The sequence below is a fragment of the Heterobasidion irregulare genome (genome assembly GCF_000320585.1).
Source record: "Heterobasidion irregulare TC 32-1 unplaced genomic scaffold scaffold_02, whole genome shotgun sequence".
In the NCBI taxonomy this organism is placed as follows: Eukaryota; Fungi; Basidiomycota; class Agaricomycetes; order Russulales; family Bondarzewiaceae; genus Heterobasidion; species Heterobasidion irregulare.
In genome coordinates, this window is record NW_009258198.1 from 223867 (window position 1) to 243447 (window position 19581).

The window sequence follows — 19581 nt, forward strand, 5'->3', positions numbered from 1 at the left end:
TAGCGTACGTTACCTGTCCGCAATTGATCACGGTTGGGCGTGGTTCTGTTGTAAACTTAGAGTGCGCGCACGCACATGTGCTAGTGCTTTCCGCGTTGTAGATTTATGCGTCACATCGTAAGTGGCGCAGGCGCACAGACGGGTAGAGCGGAAAGTGGGGATATTGTGATCTATATATTAGGGTGTCGCGTACGCGAGGAAGGGCGGGACAGGTATCATGCGCCGGCGGTGCGGTTCGTCTCTAGAGGCGGGGACAGAGACGGAGACGGAGACGAAGACGAAGACGAAGACGGTGGGGAGGGCGGGAGGTCGGAAGCGGGCGAGTGGGCGCGCGGAGACGGGCGCGGTATCCGCAGGGGCGTGTCTTCGAGCTCTACCCAGCCGCCGCGGAGCCCGATCTCGACGACGCGCTCGAGGATGCGCGTCAGCTCTTCGTTCCTGTGCGCGCGCGTCAGGATGCGCGTCAGCTCAGGCAGGAAGACAGTATCGGGAGGGCGAGATGGAGACAGGCCAACGTACTTCTGCCGCTCCTCGAGCACGCGCGCGTCGCTCTCCTCCGCGCGCTGCACGAGTGCCTGCACGCGCTGCGCGACGTCCTCGATGCGCTCGTCGACGTCGTCGCGCCGCTTTGAGGAGCTGCGGGACGAGCGCCAGGTCTCGCTGAGGATGAGCCCCGCGGCGACGGTGAAGAGGAAGCCTTCAGCGAGGAAGTTGGCGCCGTTCTCGATCGCGCTGGGTGTGGAGTGCGGGCGGGGGTTAGCGTTGCTGAGTAGGCGGCGGTGGTGGGATGGAATGGAGGAGTGGGGGGAGTGGGGTGGAGGAGTAGGAAAGAGAGGGGAGTGGGGGAGACGGGGGAGGGAGGGAGACGCGCACCGTGCTTCAGAGAGCGGGCGGACGTGCTTGGCGGGCTCGCCGAGGAGGTTTGTGCGCAGCTTGATCTCGTACCTATACATCATCTGCGCCAGCGACACGCACACATTGCGGAAGCGCTCATGCCTGCGCGTTCGACCATGACCACGGCGAGCAGAGAGCAGCGAGGGTTCGTCACCGAGCTACGGCGACGCGGCGGGCAGACAGAAGACGGCGACGCACTCTTTTGCCTGATTCTTGATCTGTGCGCTGATGGGCTTCGCAAGCGTCTTTAAGGGCAGAGGCGGGGGTGGGGGTTGGCAACGCGGCGGTGCGCAGAAGGAGATGGCAGAAAGCAGGCGGACTCACGCGGATGAGCAGCGTCCCGAGTTTGACCGTGGCCATGCCGGTGTCGGAGTTGCACTGCGCGTCTTGAGGGTGTGCGAAGATGTGCGTAGATGTGGGTGGTGGTGGAGAGTACTGGAGAGTACTGGGGGATGTGGAGTGGCGGAGGAGAAGTGGGAGAGTGGTGTAGCAGTCTGCAGCAGTACAGTACGGCACGGAAGAGCGCGGACGGACGTCAGCCTGTGAGCCGAGCCACGAGATCGCATCGGCGACGACCTCAGTCTCTCTTCTTCCTGCTCCCTTCTCAAAGGCCTGCACGAGCACGTCTTTGCCTCGGTAAATGTATCGTAAACGATCCACCACGATAACAGAAGTACGATGGCCGGGCGGCTCTAAGACCCATCCGTAAAGCAGACACTTTAAGATAATAAAACAGGAGCGCGGAGCTGGAGAGCGCATGTATGTAGTAGCTAGACCGACATTCGTACAAACGAGAGCACAAGAAACCGAAGCAGAAACCGGAGCGTGGGCTACACTATAGCCAACGCATAAGCACACATCGCGTATCCACCACTCGATGTAAAAGGAACACAACGTCCCGCGATCTGATACACGGTGCACAGGGCGTCACCGGCAGCAGCGAGCACGTCCAGACGCTGGGCGAGTGAAGCGTTCAGGCCATCATCAGCGACGGCTTGTTCTGCGTCGTCCACGTGTCGAGCATCTTCCAGAAGTGCGCCACGGTCGACTTGTCGACGTGTCGCCGATTAGGGTCAATCTGCAACAGAGCTATGAGCAAGGGTCGGAGAGACGGGCGGGCAGGCAAGCAAGCGCGGTACCTTGATCTCGGTGACGTTCCAGTCTTTGATCTTGGGGTTCGGCGGGTCGTTCGTCCACGACACATACACGCCCTTCACTGCAAAGGCGCAAAGCAAAGTAATTAAAAAAAAGGCTCTCAACGCCCGTCCACGACAGCATCACACGCGACACGGGACTCACCGTGGTGGAACAGGCTGAGCGGCTCCTTCCACTTATACGGCCGGAACTGCCACGCCTGGCCAGTCGTCATCACGCACACGACCCGGTCCCACGCGTCCGCGCCGAACTTGTTCAGCGCGTCGACGCTGTCCACGACGTAGTATCGCTGGTTCGTCGTCGTCTCCCGCCCGGACGGGTCGATCGTCGTCCGCCGGCGGTACACCGGGATCAGGTCCTCCGGGCGCGTGTTGCCCTCGGCAGCTGCGCGCGCGCGCGCGTCCGAGGAGGGCTCGAAGCTGCGAGGGAGTGGGCGGGGAGTGGGCGGGGAGTGGGTCAGTGCTCGGAGGGAATGGGAGAGGGGAGGGGCGTACAGGGCGTCTTCGAGGAAACGCTTGACGTTGTGCATGGTGACGAGGGCGGTCGGGGAGGAGGAGATCATGATGATGGGGTAGTAGTTTTCTGTGGGCGCGAGGTCAGCCTCGCTGTGGCAAAGACTGCGCGGTGGCAGCGGCACTTGCTTTGTCTGCGCGCGAGCAGTTTTGGGTCTGGAGCGTATCATGCGAGGCGTGTCAGGGAGCGAGCGAGACGAGATGAAGCGAGACGGTGGGGAGGCGGGCGAACCTGGGACAGCGGGTATCGCGGCGGGGGCTTTCCCCGGCTTCTTCGCGTCCTTGATAGCCTTCAGCTTCGCAGTGTACGCATTCCGAATCGCAGCGAAGTTCTGCGAGGCGGATAGTCATGACATGACATGTCAGAATATATTAGGTCAGGTTCGGTCAGCGTGCATGCAGAGCAGGCGGGACAAACGTTGGCTTTGATGCCGCGCAGGACGGTGGTGCGGTCGCGCAGCTCGACCTCGCCCTGCCGGATCTTCTTGACAATCTCGAGGTCGTGCGCGTCCGCGACGTAGCGCCGCTTCGCGGGCGAGGCAGTGCTGCCCGCGGCCGCTTGATGATGCGCATAGCCGGCGGCGGCAGACGGCGTGCGCCCGTGCGAGGCGTGCGCGGCGGTGCGCAGCGTCGAGCGGGCGTGTTTGGAGAAGAAGCCGTCGGGCGGCGGGGTGCCGGGGGGCGTCGTCGTGCCCTCACCTCCTAGCAGCGAGCAGGGGAGAAGACGCGGCGTGAGGAGCTGCTTCTGAGGTGTGCGCCGGGTGCGCGGGGCAGGCATGGGCTAGGGCTGGGGCTGGGGCTCACCGGTGGGCGGGACGACGCTGTCGAGGTGGGCGAGCTTCCCCGAGAGCCACTCGACGACGCCCTTGCGTTCCGTGAGGCCGACGAAGCCGACGGCGAGCCCGCTCTCGCGCGCGTGCTTCATGTACTCGGCGCTGCTCGCGTCGCGCAGGGACCACGCGAGGTACACCGCGGCGAGGGAGAAGAACGCATCGGGCTCCGCGAGCGGGTCGGACGGCTCTGCGGCGCTCGCGCCAGCACTAGTGTTGGCGGCGGCGGGGCGGCGGAGGCGGGTCGGGGTGGACTTGGGGAGGACGAGGGTGGGCGAGAGGCGGAGGTGGGTGGCGAGGAGGAGGGAGGGTGCGAGGGCGTCGGCGCTGTCGACGGGTGCGATGGAGAATTTGGAGGCGGCGGCGCTGCGGAGGGCGGCGAGAGCGTCGGGGGAGCTCATCGTCGGTGTCGGTGTCGAGGAGGAAGGCGACAGCGGAGGCGTGGGTCTGTGTGGCGCGGGACCCGGGCCCGGTGGTCGAACGGCTATCGCGGCGCGGGCATGAGCGCGTGTTCGAGACTGCGCCCTCCACATAGGTTGGTATCTGCCTTTCTGGGACACGTCTTCTCGCGCGCGTCCTTTACTTACAGGGTCATCGCGATGTAACACGTTGTTTTATCAACTTTTACTTTGTCGTTAGAACTTATGAGCCTTCGTCCGCTCCATCGATGCTTCCTTCATGCAGACCCATTCCTCCACGTGATTGCATCAGGCTCTCGTCCCCACCACCACCGACCCTGAGCTCCTCCTCCTACCTACCACAATGACAGACACCCCGCCCACACCACCCTTCGAAATCGCGGCCGCACACACCCTCGCCAGCCAAGTCGGCGGCCACGCCGGCGTACTCACCACCGAAGACGGCTCGCTCATCATCAAGCCCGCGCTCGCGCTCGAGCACCAGTTCTACCAGCAGGCGGCTGCAGACCCGGCACTCGCGCCGCTGCAGCGGTGGATACCACGCTTCTACGGGACGTTGCGGCTGGAGGGGAGGACGGGCCCAGGGGGAGAGATCGAGATCGACGGTGCGGGGAGTACAGGCGCCGCCGTGCAGAAAGATGAGCATCTTCTCTCGTCGGCGGGCGTTCCGCGTGGCTGACGTGCGCGCTTGCGCCCTGCACAGTCCCTCGTGCTCGAGAACCTCGCGCACGCGTTCGCGCGGCCGAATATCCTCGACGCCAAGCTCGGCACCGTGCTCTTCGACGAGGACGCGCCGCCTGAGAAGCGCGCGCGCATGGAGAAGACCGCGCGCGAGACGACGTCGAAGCAGACGGGCGTGCGGCTGACTGGGTTTCAGGTGCGTCCCTGCACTCCTGCGTTCTGCTTTGCGGTTCCGCGTGCGGTGGCTTTGCTTACCCGCAGCCGGCGCACCGCGTTGGGCAGGTGTTCGACAACGCGACGCGCGCGCCGGTCAACACGCCCAAAGCGTACGGCAAGTCCCTCGCGCCTGCCGACCTCCCCGCCGGCATCGCCAAGTTCTTCCCCATCGCCGCTCCCGCCCCCGTCGCCGCCTTCGCCTTCGCATCCGATTCGACCCCAGCTGTGCCCTCGCCCTCGCGCTCTCCTTCGCCATCGGATGCATCCCCGCCGACTACGGGCCTCCCCGCGCGCACGCTCCTCCCGATACTGTCTGCCATCGCCCGTGACGTGCGCGCCGTGCGCGCGGCGCTCGCGGGCGTCGAGATGCGCATGGTTGGGGGGAGCCTGTTGGTCGTGTACGAGGCGGAGTGGGCGCGCGCGGCGGCGGGCGTCGAGTGGTTGGCTGCGCATCCGGATGGCGTGGAGGAGGATGAAGACGACGAGGAAGACGACGAAGAGGAAGAGGAAGACCAAGGCGATGACGAGGAGGATGAGGAAGACCAGGACGAAGAGGAGGAGGAGGAAGAGTGTGTGCAGAAACCTGGGCCGCCATATATCGTCCGCCTCATCGACTTTGCGCACACGCGCCTCAAGCCGGGCGAGGGCCCCGACTTGGGCGTGCTCCAGGGAGTGGACACGATTCTGCGGCTGCTGCAGGGTCGCATGGCGGAGGTACAGGCAGCTGCAGAGGCAGAGGCGATATCAGAGACCGGTGCAGAGGTTTAGATCAAGGTATATAGAAGAGGGCTCGCAGACGCGCGCGCTGTATAGTATGCGTGGATGTGTGTGCTAGAGGAGGCTAATTTATGGACTTTTAGACGGACAGTGAGCGATCCTGTCCGAAACAACGAGAGCGAGCTGAACACTTTGGTGATCAGGATTCGATCCACCCATCGGAGGGGGGCTCTCCACGCCGTCAATGCGACTACAGTACTGATCGTTCCAGCGCGATACGATCGGGCTCTCGCAATGCAAAAACGTCAGAGAGTTTGAAGGCCGCGTGCATCGCGAGCGTGACCGGATTCTCCGCGAGCGCTGTTCAGACATTCTGCTTCACTTCTGTTTCCCGCTGACCATGGACGACCACGTGCGGTGGACTCGCAGCGAGGTTGTACTGTATGTACTGCCCATGAGGGAAAGCCAAAGCCCACTTGGCTGTCTCTGCGATACGACAAGTGCGCCGACCTTTCAAAGAGACTCGTCGCGATACCGTAGGCCCCCCGAAGCTCCTATGAAGGTTTCCCCGAAACTTAGCATATTTGAGGGCTGATTTTGGTCAAATCTTTCCCCGAATTCAGCATATTCCTGGGTCAAAATTGCACCATCCTTCCCGGTAGTTAGCATTTTTGAGGGCAGTTTGGGTCTGGTCAGGGGAACATTGGGATTTCTACGGCATTTACCGATTCGAAAATTTTGGTCAACTTGTCATAGAATACTCAAGAATCCCTTTCGTCTCTAATCCTATGCTTCTTTGGACATCTACATAATGGAAGCTCTCAACTTCTCTTCTCTGACCCCGGATCAGCATGTGTGACAAATCCGAAACATACAAATCATTTCCCAAGACTTTGCACCCCTCATATACCATGTCGAAAACTGAACTCAGCTGACAAGCATACCTCTTGATGCTTTTGGCACTCATCTCTAAGACCAGTACAAGCTGAATGGTGACTTCTTGATATTCTCCTTGTGGCTTGATCCCCTTGTTCGAGAATATGCAGATCCCCGGTTTGTCAGCAGCTTTGAAGAGAATGTGATATCAATAGTGAGTTCCAAATGCAAATAAAAATGCTCTATACTAACTTATATTTAGTGCCCCGAGAAGAATATCTCTGTACTGCAAATGCAGCCATATTGGGCTGTACTGCTGTGTGGAGGGAGTCCCATTTATTGGGTGCTTGGCTGTGTCGATTAAGAAAGGTGCAGGCTCGGCATATCTAATAGTATACCAGAGCTCCCTTCAGAGAAATGGGCACAACCTGTAAGCATCTTTATCAAAGTCTGCAACACTATCACATCTGAATTTAAAATTATGTCAGCTACTTCTTAATATTGTCAACAAAATTGACATGCTTTTGAAGGTGAAACCATTAGTAAAAGGGGAAAGAAAGAACTGGGCCATGGATCTCTACCAGCCCCCCATTCTTGAAGCCCAATGTGATCCCTGGTTATGTAGACTGTTTGTGATGATAGGAATAGAAGCATGGTCAATGAAAGCTTTGTTTGAGACCTGTGTCAATGGACAGATTGAAGAGATACGTGGGACAGTACTCATAGTGCTAATGAACATGCAGTACATTTGCTGTGATAGGCTTCTCATAGCCTGGAAGACAGTCGCTGATTTAATGGACAGAATAATACATTACTTCCCTGTCAAAGAGTCTCAATCAGAATCCAATCTTGCAGCCTCAGACTGTAAGATTGTTGAAGCAGGTGATAGTGACATGAACTCATCTTCACAAAGGGAACTTATAAGACTGAACCAAGAGAATACCTGTGGACCAATAACCAATAGCATTGTTCCATAAGTAGTGAGTTTCTAAGTGGATTAGTGAGGATCTGGACTGACCATTGATTGCTCAGAATGAAGTAGAAGGTTCTTCCCACAGGCACCATTGATCAACATTGATACGATCCCAAAGATGATAGTGCTATTGTCATAAGTCACTCAAACTCTGGAAGAAACACTTATTGGCCTTTGAATGGTGACAAGCAATGCAGGATGATAAATGGGCACTTACCATGGAGAGATTCCATATGCATTGCTAAGCCTGTAGAAAATAGGTCAAGCTCAATTTAAAAAGAGAATATGATAGAAATAACTAGAATACTCACAAGCTGAAGTGCAAGCAAATCACAGGCATGCAGAAATGGCATGGTTTAGTCAAAAAGGGCCCAAAATTTCTAGTAGCAAGTACATAGCCTTATCTTTTATTGCTTCTCTAATTATTGGCCATGTAGTCCACTACTGACCAGTCTATACAAAACTTCTTTGTGGTACTATGCTCATATTAGGGAAAAATCTAGCTATATACCATCAAGGGTTTTTAGCTAACCCCCCCCTCTGATCCTGAAATTATAAGATCTAATTAGAGCTAATTAAAGCTAATTCATTATATGGATTTTTAGAAAAATATCAACCAACCCACTTCTATGCTTTCTCTACTACTACTATACCTCCAATCATAGAGTATGTATAGAGCTTACTAATCAAACTAAAGTTGCACCTTATAGTAAACTTGCCTATTACTAGAATTGAACCAACAACCTTATGCCTGCACACCCTGGACTAGTAGTCTAAACCACTAAGCCATATGGTCTAAATTATTTACCTGGTAACCTAAATATATTGATATAAATAAGGCAATCTCAACATTTCTGATTTTCTTACACATTCATCTTTTATCTATTCTATATATAAAAGGGTCAATAAATATCCTAAAAATCAGGGCTTTTAATATTTGAATTTAGACACCAGAAAATAATATAGTAAACTAATAGAAAATAAAGAATACAATAAAAATAAAATTATAGCACTCATATAATTTGGATTTGGGATATGTAAAATTGTAATTAGGTTATAGATTTCAATGGGATTGTAATAATATGGATAATGTCCCCTTAATTGCAAATTTGGCCATGAAATTGATTATGGATAATATATTCTAATTAGCTTAGATTAGTATTTCAAATAATTAGATCTAATTAAGAGGAAGGTTTTTCCAGATGCAATGTTGTCTTCAACGGCAATATCTGTACCAAGTAATCAGCACCTAGAACCCATTATTAGAATAGAGCTAAAAAAGAGTAATAGGTCCCAACAGTTCTCTGTTTTGTTCTAAAGGAATTTTTTCTCTGTTCTGTTAATATGCTAGAGACATCCCTAAGTGCTGAGCACAGCACTAAAACAACCTCTAAAGCAAGGGGGTGCTGGAGCTAGTTTCTGATACACAAGGAATTATTAGTGATGACTTTAGAAATTAAAGGCACACTGAAAAGCAATGGGAGGTGTAAGATTATAGTGCCCGAACAGTTTTAGAACTGTACCAAACACTGACTGAACGTTTGGTCAGTTGTGTTAGGGATTTAGCCGGTAACAAGAAGGTAGTGTTGTGACTAACAACTACATGCTTCAAGAGCCACATAGGACTCTAACAATATATGAGAGAAGAGGAGGGGTATGAGCAAAAAGATAAGTACAAATGCAAATGAGGCCAAACATTGAGGATGACAAGTTTTTGGGAGTCGACGAAAATGATTTCAATGGTTGAGAAAAGTGCAAATGAGCTCTGAACTGTGGGGTGTAAAAGCTGGTTTATTCCAGAGTTGTGTGTATATCTAGAAAACCACCCCCTTGTATTAGCTCCAGATTATATCTAATAGTGTCTAAAAGTATCTAAAAGTGTTAATAGCATCTAAAAGTGTCTAATTTCCTAATTGGGAGCAATATATTATGAGCATTGGATTGGTTTCTAATTTTATAATATTAGCACTAATTCCATACCAAAAAGTCTTTAATTAGCAGTAGGAAATAGTAAGTACCACTGCTCTATCAGTAAGAAGGTAAAGATGTGGCACATTCTATACTATTTTAGCATATTACCCTCCCTTATGTATGCCTGCACTATTATCTTGTAGCTCTTTTGCTGACTTTCCAGCTGCTTTTACAAGGGACATAGAAAGAGAGAAATATGCATTGATGCCCCAGCCACTTTGTTGGCAGCTTAGCAGCTGCCACAAGAGACTATGAAGACCTTAGTACCTTGGCCTTGCACACAAGATCATTGAAGTTGTCATTGTTAGCCAATGCCTGCTACTGGTCATTACAGGACACAACATGCAGGTTGGGCTTAGGGATATGCTACATGCAGCCTTGTAGACCTTGTCTATTAGTGCAGTGGTTAATACTGTCTTGTGCAGCACATAATCATCATCACTATTGATATTACAATTCTCAGTGTCATCCACACTATCCATTGCCTTGTTATACAGAAGATGCTTAAACTTAGTGTTTTTCTCTAGCTATTGGGCTATGGAAAAGACAGTTATGGTGGTATGTAGTGCCAGAATAATATATTTGCCTGTTATGTAGGAAATATGTGCACTAAGCATATCAAGATCATCTCTAAGAATCTTGTGCTTATTTATACATAGGTATGCCATATATATACCCTTGTCCCCACCCTCCACCTCACTAGTGGCCATTTGGAAAACCCCTCTCTCTTATTGGATCTTAATTATTGATAATCATTAATAATACTAATTTGAGCTAATTATGGCCAATTATTCATAATCATGTTTTTGATCAAATTTGCAAATTAAGGTAGCATTGTCTATACTAGTAGAGTCCTATTGAATATTATACTCAATCATAGTTTTACATATTCTAAATCCAAATTGTGTAAGTGCCACAATTTGTTTTTACCCTATATAAAGTGTATTATTTATTTCCCATTATTTTATTATCTTCTTAGCTAGTGTTTAAACTAAATCCTGAAAGACCTGACTTTTTGGGTATTTATTGACTTGTTTATTTATAAGACAGAGAAAAGATAAATACTAAATAAAATCAGAGATATTGAGATTGCCTATATTATATTTACTTATTTATATTACCAAGTTAATACATTAGATCTTATGGCTCGGTGGCTTGGAGCATCTGTCCCAGGTGCTTGTATACATGAGGTTGTTGGTTCAACTCTGGCAAAAGACAAGTTTGTTATAAGGTATATTCTGTGTTTAGGTATTTAACTAGTGCTCTAATAGACATGACTCTATAAGAAGGCTATAAGAACTGTGATGCTTGATTTATTATTATTATTCCAAAATTTCAAGCTATAATTAATCCTAATAATTCCTAATCTAGGAAAATTATGTCTAATTAGAACAGGTTTAGAGGGGGGGTAAGCTGAAAATTTCTAATCCTGATCTTTTATAATTTAGTATAGTAAGGCATCAATTATAGCTAATTAGAGCTTAATATAAGGGGGTGGTTTCCTAGATGCTCCAATGCAATAGATGACTTCCAATGGGTTCCAATGGATAACTCGGTAGGCAGCAAGTCCTTGATAGGTTGCCAGTGGCAGAGAATGATAAGAGCTTTGAGATGAGTCCAGTGCTTTGTCAGACTAAGTATGGTTCTATGGATCTGGCAGAGTTCACAAAGCATGAGCTAAAGGGGCCAGATGCGGGGCACAGTGCAGAGATCAAGATATATACAAAGTAAACAAGCTGATCTTTTAAGAAGCTCAGCTTCCCTAGATATAGTATATGCTATTTAGGGCCAGACAGAAACATGGTCTGTGTTTCTAAACACTAAGTAATCCGCAGTTGTTAATTCAACTCTGCAGCTCTTTAATGTAACCATGTATAGTAAGTATATCAAATATCTGTCTGCAGCAATATCAAATTGGACTTGATCATAATTGACATCAGTAAGCCATATAGAGGGAGAAGAGAGATGAGTCATATTGTCATAAGCATTTATGTGTTAGCATGTAAATAGTAGTTAGTCCAAGTCCAAGTTATGTGTGTAGTTCATGACTGTGTTCTGAGTTATGTGCCTAGATGCATGTTAAGTCATAGTCCTAGTCATCAATGTTTAAGTCCAAGGAGACACCTGACTTTCTCTTCAGTCCATGTGCAAAGCATGTATTAGGATGTAATCCTAATATCTAGCCTATTCTATGGGCCTCTTATACTACTTTGGGAAGGGCATGAGAATCCCATATATATATCCTCTAGGCATTCTCTAAGCCGCTACTCTTTCTTAGCAACTACTCTTGGTTCTGTGCTTGTCTCCTTCTGACAAGGAGGACAAGGAGCTCCATTCCCTATGGGTTCATATGTATAAGCCCATGTCAGCCATTCACAATATAGCCTGTGATACTCAACTAGCAATAGGTGTGTCTGCTAGGAGAGGATGACCAAGGATATTACCTGTACCTTTAGTGTATGCCTCATGCTATAAGGCTGCCTAGTATTTGTGATGATTGTATTGGAATAGACTATTATAAAGGCCTGGTAAGTGTGATTATAACAGTTATCACACCTCAGATTGAATTCCTTCTATATATTCATTGCTTATGTTTTTCCTAAACATTTACAAATTAATTACTTGTTATCTCTGGCACTAATAGCCTAAAGTGGAGGGTAATATTATAAACCTGTTTCACTTTGCTTATATATCTGTACTTTCCCACCTTTTACATAAAAATACATTGGACCCTTCCCAAGTCTATACTATATGTTCCTGCTCCATAGTCACTTGGTCCATGCACTCGCTTATATGTATTTATGTGCTTCATGCATAGTAGGAAAGCCTTAGGCTATCTACCTTTGTCTAATCTAGGAACTACTATTCATCAGTCTTCTCTAATTTATGGTTGTAGCCTAGGTTCTCTCATCACTCACAGTTGTTTGTGGCATACTGTAAAAGGCTGAATAAAGTTTGGCAGGTGTTTCCATTGTGCCATTGTTCACAGATATAACTGGCATCAATAGCACATTGCATCAGCTCATCATTGAGCATAAAGCCTTCCACTGCTTCAACATGCTCTATAGAATTGATGTTATAAACTGCCCACCACACCCTTCCCGTCGCTTCCATGATTCATATAAGGACATATAGGACCTTTCTCCTGATTATACCTTGTGTTCCTGATCCACTGCTAGTTGGTCCATGCTCTTGCTTGTACATATTTATAGCAGCTGCGGCGCAGTAGAGAAGCCTTAGGCTATCCACCTCTGTCCAATCTAGGAACTGCTGTTAACTAGTCTTCCCTGATTCTCAAGCATTGGTCTGATTAGTCTCACCCCTTTACATTCATTCTCTTTGTCATTATCTCATCATTTGTGGTATTGGCTTGTGGACTAGGAATCTCTTGTCCCGAACAGCTGTTCGTGACATCTGGATAGCCTACCCCAAATCCTACTCCATGCACCAGTTTCTCTTTTCTTTTCATAGCAGAACACCAGCTACTTACATATGGTGCTAGGCAGTCCCAAAAGACAAGCGACTGTCAACCACATCTGGAAAACCACTCCCTTGTATTAAGCTCTAATTAGTTCTATTTATGCATAATTAAGAATGATTAGGATTAGACATTTTTAGCTTATCCCCCCCCCTAATCCTGTTCTAATTAGACATAATTTTCCTAAATTAGGAATTATTAGGATTGATTATAACTTGAAGTTTCGGGAAAATCATAATAAATCAAGCATCACAGTTCTCATAGCCTTCTTATAGAGTCATGTCTATTAAAGCACTAGTTGAATACCTAAACACAGAATATACCTTATAACAAACTTGTCTTCTGCCAAAGTTGAACCAACAACCTCATGTATGCAAGCACCTGGGACAGATGCTCTAAGCCACTAAGCTACAAGATCTAATATATAAACTTGGTAATCAAAATAAGTAGACATAATATAGGCAACCTCAATATCTCTGATTTTATTTAACATTTATCTTTCCTCTATCTTATAAATAAATAGGTTAATAAATACCTAAAAAGTCAGGTCTTTCAGGATTTATTTTAAACACCAGCTAAGAAGATAATAAACCAATGGAAAATAAATAATACACTTTATATAGGATAAAAATAAATTATGGCACTTACACAATTTGGACTGAGAATATGTAAAACTATGATTGAGTATAATATTCAATAGGACTCTACTAGTATAGATAATGCTACCTTAATTTGCAAATTTGATCAAAAACATGATGATAAATAATTAAGATCCAATAAGAGAGAGGGGTTTTCCAAATGGCCACTAGTGAGATGGAGGGTAGGGACAAGGGTATATATATGGCATGCCTATATATAAATAAGCACAAGATTGTTAGAGATGATCTTGATATGCTTAGTGCACATATTTCCTACATAGCGGGCAAATATATTATTCTGGCACCACATACCAATATAACTGTCTTTTCCACAGCCTAATAGCTAGAGGAAAACACCAAGTTTGAGCATCTTCTGTATAATAAGGCAATAAACAATATAAATAGTGCTAAAAATTGTAATATCAATAGTGGTGATGATTGTGTGCTGCACAAGACAGTATTAACCACTGTACTAATAGACAAGGTCTACAAGGCTGCATATAGCATATCCCTAAGCCCAACTCACATGTTGTGTCCTATAATGACCAGTAGCAGGCATTGGCTAACAATGACAACTTTAATGATCTTGTGTGCAAGGACAAGGTACCTAGGTCTTCATAGCCTCTTGTGGCAGCTGCCAAGCTACCAACAAAGTGGCTGGGGCATCAATGCATATTTCTCTCTTTCTATGTCCCTTGTAAAAGCAGCTGGAAAGTCAGCAAAAGAGCTACAAGATAATGGTATAGGCATATATGAAGGAGAGTAATGTGCTAAAATAGTATAGAATGTGCCACATTTTTACCTTCTCACTGATAGAGCAGTGGTACTTACTATTTCCTACTGATAATTAAAGACTTCTTAGTATAGAATTAGTGCTAATATCATGAAATTAGAATCCAATCCAATGCTCACAATGTATTGCTCCCAATTAGGAAATTAGACACTTTTAGATACTATTAACACTTTTAGATACTTTTAGACACTATTAGATATAATCTGGAGCTAATACAAGAGGGTGGTTTTCCAGATGATGATACATTTCATCCAGCCAATGACCCCACTCCTGCCAATGAATACTACATGCTGTCCACGGCTGTAGTATCTTGCGCCTCATCTTTGGCTTCAAATAGAGGTCCACTTTGCCTGATGCTGGGGACTTATCCCACCAGCCCCGATTGAGAGATCTATAGATTCACATGTCCTTCCCCTCATTTTCAGGCCGTACCCCTGACCTTCAGACTCTGACGCCCACCTACACGCACCAGACCCCCCATCATTGAGTACAACTCTAGTGACTCCAATGCACTTCCTCTCATCAACCATCACTGCACCCTTTGAAGGAAATGATCATCATCCGGTATGATGTTAAACTGCCGGGGCAGACAACAGTTCAAATCCGTTGGGCCAGTACTCACTGCCACGATGAGAAAAGGGATTCAGTTCTAGGATGCAGTCCCCGTGTGGTTCTAACAAAGTAAGGTATCATGATGTCCGTACTCAAGGGCTATCGTGTCATGACTCAACAGTGGGCAGCAAGAATTAGTGCCCTAAGTATTATTTGTTTACGACTTTCACTTCTATGTGCATTGCTTATGTTTTTCTCTCGAACTCTTTGACTTACCATCTCTGGCACTGATGGCCTAAAGGGGGGGGTAATGTTATGAACTGCCTACTATACCTTTCTTGCTGTTCCCACGATCCATATAAGGACACATAGGACCTTTCTCCCGACTATACCTTGTGTTCCTGATCCACTGCTAGTAAGTCCGTGCTCTTGCTTGTACATATTTATAGTCGTTGCGGTACAGTAGGGAAGCCTTAGGCTATCCACCTCTGCCTAATCTAGGAACCGTTGTTAACCAGTCTTCCCTGATTCTCAAGCATTGGTCTGATCAGTCTCACCCCTTTACATCCATTCTCTTTGTCATTATCTCATCATTTGGGGTATCAACTTGTGGACTAGGAATCTCTCGTCCCAAACAGCTGTTTGTGACAATTGAGGAGGCAAAACTCCTGTGTATACAAATCTGTTTGGCCAAGTGGGAGGCCTTAGTGAGATCCATCCAGTCCTAAACCTTGCTTCAGGTTGCATGCACCCTTGCCCTTGAATGGCCTAGTGGTATCCATATCTAAATGCATCTTATAATGGATCTGTAAGTTTGTATTCTTTCTGCCATTTCTATTAACCCTAGATTATAAAACTAGCACATTCAAGCATGACAGTGGCTTTTGGAATGTTTATTTGACACTTTCTGAGCAAATATTGTATTTACCCACTTACCTGTCAATTTTGTTTCTTTCATTTTCGAAGGGTGGTCATCACTCATCATTGCTTCGAGAAAAATAGACCATCATACTAGGGCTGGGCAGTGGGCTAATGAAATGGAACAGAAATTGCTGGTGCCTGTCCCCTTTGTTCTTGCTTTACTCTGTTACTTATTTTCATATTTCACTCTTTCAATGGACTTGAGATGGCATACTATCACTAATATAGTGTTTGGTAATTTAGCAGTGTTCAGTAATCGCTCGAGGAGCAATGAGTTCTCAATAGATCTTCTTCAAAACAACTGTAGGTTATTTGGATATCATTACCGAGGTTTCAGAAAAAATCTGAGGCCAAGAAGTTAACGGGAGGAGAGATGGTTCAAGGAATACCTGTTTGGTAAAATCTGTTTGCTCACTTGAGCCAGCCAATCTTGTCTGATTTGCATGGAGATACTTGACTGAGGTAGCATAAGGTATATCTATACTGTACAAATCTCTCCGGGGACAGATCCAGTGTCATCGCTGAATTGCAGAACATCGTCCTCGTCGAGCACGACAGCAAAGTCACACTTGACGAATTAGGAACTTAGTTCAATCTCCGTCAGCGGCCCATTTGGAAATATCCAGAGAAAGCAACGTAATCCAGGCCTCCTGGAAGCGGAGTTGGAATGCGGCAATCACAGCTCCGTGACATCGTCGTGACCATCGTGCGGAGAAATTACCGAACACCCCTCAAAATCACCGGAAACGTTCCGCTCAATGACATACTAGCCTTCCAGTATATTTAAGTACACATGAATGTAGTGTGAGTGTTTTCCAGTATACTTGCCAAGTCTCACCCTCTCAGAGTCCCATTTCAAAGCTATAGAATATTTTTTACGGTTTTCTGGCCGAACACTGCCGGAAGGATAGCACAGGGTTATACACCTTCGGCATGACTCTGTTTTCTTTCATCAGCTATCTCTATGGCGGCCGTTTATGAAATATGACGCTTCGATGCGATCCGGGAGTGGGATAGAGCAGGGTAAGCAGGGTAGACCTGGTAGAAATATCGTCGCATGAATCATCTCCAGTAAGTTCCCAGATACAAACATTGTTAGGCATTCACTTTCCTCACAAATGACATGCGCAAGCAAGGCAGTCACCAGTGCACCCATTCGTACTTCAACAGCTTGCAAGGGGGCATGCCATCCCGATTCTTCCTCGGTCCCTGCTTCCCTGACACATGATGTTCATCACACCACCTGTCCCGACCTCTCCAGACCCGCTGCGCTATGTTCAAGACGAATACCTATAATTCACCCGTCCGGAAGAAAGGAGGACAGCATGGATGATCTTTCGATATTCCAATTGAATATGAATGAATTGTCCGACGGTATTCGCAGCTCATTGGCGGCAGGCGGCGCAGGGTGCCTTGGTCAGAAAACACATAAAAGAGGCTGCAGAGAAAATGGTCACCTCCCACCCCCCTCTGCTTTGAGTTCATCGGGGTCTACGTGACGATGATGCGTCTGCTTACTGTCGTTCTTCCTTTGCTATCCTCCTCTGGACTTGCTCTTGGCAGAATCCCAGATGGACGTCTGCACGCAAATACACCTCCCAGACCAGGCGTTCCTCGCATTGCCACGCCAACAGGTCCTGTTGTGCATGCGTCGTTAGCCGCTACACTTCCTCCATACAACACAACGTACTACTTTGACCAGCTTATAGACCACAACGATCCCAGCTTGGGCACGTTCAAACAACGGTACTACCACACATGGGAGTTTTACGAGTCTGGCAAGTTATTTATCAATTACTTCTCGCAGCCAAATACCGCTGACATGGGTTGATTCTCAGGTGGACCGATCATCTTATTCACGCCGGGGGAAGAGAACGTCGAAGGTAGGCTGTTACCGCTCAAGCATTGTTGGCCTTCCTCTCACATTTTCTCATGACCAGACTACACTGGGTACCTCAGGAACTCGACTCTAAACGGAAAAGTAGCTCAGCAGCAAAATGGTGCGACGATCGTTCTCGAACATCGGTTTTATGGGTTATCGAACCCGTACAACAACCTGTCCGTCGCGAGCTTGAAATACCACACAATTCAACAAGCGATCGACGACCTCGAGTACTTTGCGAAAAATGTTCAACTGGCTATGCCCGGCGGAGACGCTGTTGCGCCTGGTCAAGCGCCCTGGATCTTGATCGGTGGAAGCTATGGCGGTAAGCTATCCAATTGAAAATCGGCGCACAACCCCCTGATCTTGAATACAAGGCGCGCTTACGAGTTATACTATGGTCAAGTAAGCTGGCCTTCACTAGCTCTTCAATAATCTAATTAAATATTGCCTAATAGTAAACCTGGCCTTTTCTGGGCTGGGTACGCGTCTTCTGCAACCGTGCAGAACATTGTGTAGGCGAAGTTACCTTCCCAGTCGACTAACCTCACAACCTTCACATTTCTTTGTAGCGACTTCTGGGGATACTTTGAGCCTATCCGCCAATCTATGGCCAAAAACTGCTCCGCCGATGTTGAGGCGGTGATTGCGCACTTTGATAATGTCTTCGAGAACGGGACGCAATCTGAAATTGATGCCCTCAAAGACGAATACGGTATGGCAAATGTTACACACCTCGACGATGTCACGGGAGCATGTACGTCTCACTGATTCTGACTGCGTTACTCAAGCGATTGACCGTCATTTGGCCAATTTTTAGTGCGCAACAACCTATGGGACTGGCAACTCTTGGAACCTTCTTCGGGTCCTGGGACCAAGTTCTTCGATTTCTGCGACGCTCTGGAAGTAAAAGACGGCGTCAGCGCATCCGAGAGCGGCTGGGGTGCTGATCATGCTGTCAGCGCTTGGGGATCGTACTTTAAGAACACTTATCTTCCGAAACGTAAGCGGTCACTGAGTGAACATTTCCAGCGTGATGCTGACTGCCCATCAGTCTGTGGCACAGTGAACGCAGAGTACGTCATTCCGGCAGGCTATTGCTACAATCTCGGAAGACTGATATATCTCCTTGAATAGAGATTGTCTTAGCACATATCTATCAAATCAGACCTTCTGGACTGATATCTCGGTCAATAATGCTCAGCGATCGTGGTCTTGGATAGTGTAAGTTCTTAGAATAGAGGTTACATCTTGAAACTTAACGGCGACTGGGATTTACAGATGCAATGAAGTCGGTTTCCTGCAGGTTGGAGCGCCAGCCGATCATCCCACCCTCGTGTCTCGCCTGAACACCGTGGCAACTGAAGCGGTGAGTTTGTCTAAACTTCCCATCTTATAAATTCAGACTCACATCTTGTATAATTGCAGAGGCAATGTCAGGAACAATTCCCTGCTGCATGGGACTCAACACCTACGATCGATGTCGAGGAAACAAATGTGGCATACCACGGTTGGAATGTCACGGTTGACCGCCTTTTCTTTGCCAACGGCCAACGTGCGTGTCTGTCACAGAGCCTTGGGGTGTTCACCACATTCCTGATTTGCTCCTCCATTGCAGGCGATCCATGGCGCGAGGCAACGCTTTCTGCCGACGGTGTGAACGTTCAGGGTACAGAGAGCCAGCCGGTCGTAGTGAGCGATGGCTTCCACTGCTCAGACCTTCTCACCAGGAACGCGCTGGTCGACGATACAATTCTCGATGTGCACACCCAGGCGTTGGCTAGTATGAAGACGTGGTTGGCGGACTGGTCGCCGACCAGCTCTAAGCGGGAGTTGGACGGAGCCTTGTATAAGAGAAGTTATTCGATTAAGAGAGACGAGTAGACATTTTATGCACCTTGACGAGTACAATTCTGGAATTAGGATTGCAGTGGAATCATTTGAACGCGACAATTTGGATGTAGAAACTCTCTTTGAGACTGCACAGGCGAGCTGCTAGCTACGCATGCCTAATATTCTAGGCAGTAGGGTACGCATATGTTGCTAATGCGAGCATAGACGCATATACTGTCG

General features: G+C 47.9%; 5 protein-coding genes across 5 annotated transcripts; 3 read left to right on the forward strand and 2 right to left on the reverse strand.

The window, feature by feature from the left end:
- Window positions 1-152: 152 nt before the first annotated feature.
- Window positions 153-1254, reverse strand: HETIRDRAFT_379059 (uncharacterized protein; the record flags this gene model as incomplete). The annotated part of the gene is made up of 5 exons (XM_009543665.1): window positions 153-438; window positions 520-732; window positions 874-996; window positions 1063-1139; window positions 1219-1254. 5 exons carry the CDS (start codon window positions 1252-1254, stop codon window positions 216-218), a joined length of 672 nt encoding a protein of 223 aa, XP_009541960.1. The 3' UTR covers window positions 153-215.
- A 358-nt stretch (window positions 1255-1612) lies between these two features.
- Window positions 1613-3792, reverse strand: HETIRDRAFT_61137 (uncharacterized protein; the record flags this gene model as incomplete). Its single annotated transcript, XM_009543570.1, has 9 exons — window positions 1613-1972; window positions 2034-2110; window positions 2194-2468; window positions 2544-2631; window positions 2691-2717; window positions 2794-2893; window positions 2980-3106; window positions 3152-3263; window positions 3366-3792. 9 exons carry the CDS (start codon window positions 3790-3792, stop codon window positions 1868-1870), a joined length of 1338 nt encoding a protein of 445 aa, XP_009541865.1. The 3' UTR covers window positions 1613-1867.
- Window positions 3793-4180: 388 nt separating this feature from the next.
- HETIRDRAFT_25122 (uncharacterized protein) lies at window positions 4181-5427 on the forward strand (the record flags this gene model as incomplete). Its single annotated transcript, XM_009543427.1, has 4 exons — window positions 4181-4474; window positions 4514-4687; window positions 4774-5169; window positions 5287-5427. Coding segments are annotated over 4 exons (1005 nt in total), but the record flags the coding sequence as incomplete, so codon positions are not given.
- A 1667-nt stretch (window positions 5428-7094) lies between these two features.
- HETIRDRAFT_309768 (uncharacterized protein) lies at window positions 7095-7277 on the forward strand (the record flags this gene model as incomplete). Its single annotated transcript, XM_009543666.1, has 1 exon — window positions 7095-7277. One exon carries the CDS (start codon window positions 7095-7097, stop codon window positions 7275-7277), a length of 183 nt encoding a protein of 60 aa, XP_009541961.1.
- Window positions 7278-16630: 9353 nt separating this feature from the next.
- HETIRDRAFT_154638 (serine protease S28) lies at window positions 16631-19459 on the forward strand. Its single transcript, XM_009543667.1, has 13 exons — window positions 16631-16697; window positions 16763-17404; window positions 17465-17509; window positions 17567-17833; window positions 17886-17913; window positions 17967-18023; window positions 18081-18265; window positions 18329-18511; window positions 18563-18584; window positions 18646-18732; window positions 18790-18877; window positions 18937-19063; window positions 19127-19459. Exons 2-13 carry the CDS (start codon window positions 17128-17130, stop codon window positions 19390-19392), a joined length of 1632 nt encoding a protein of 543 aa, XP_009541962.1. The 5' UTR covers window positions 16631-16697; window positions 16763-17127; the 3' UTR covers window positions 19393-19459.
- The last annotated feature ends 122 nt before the right edge of the window (window positions 19460-19581 follow it).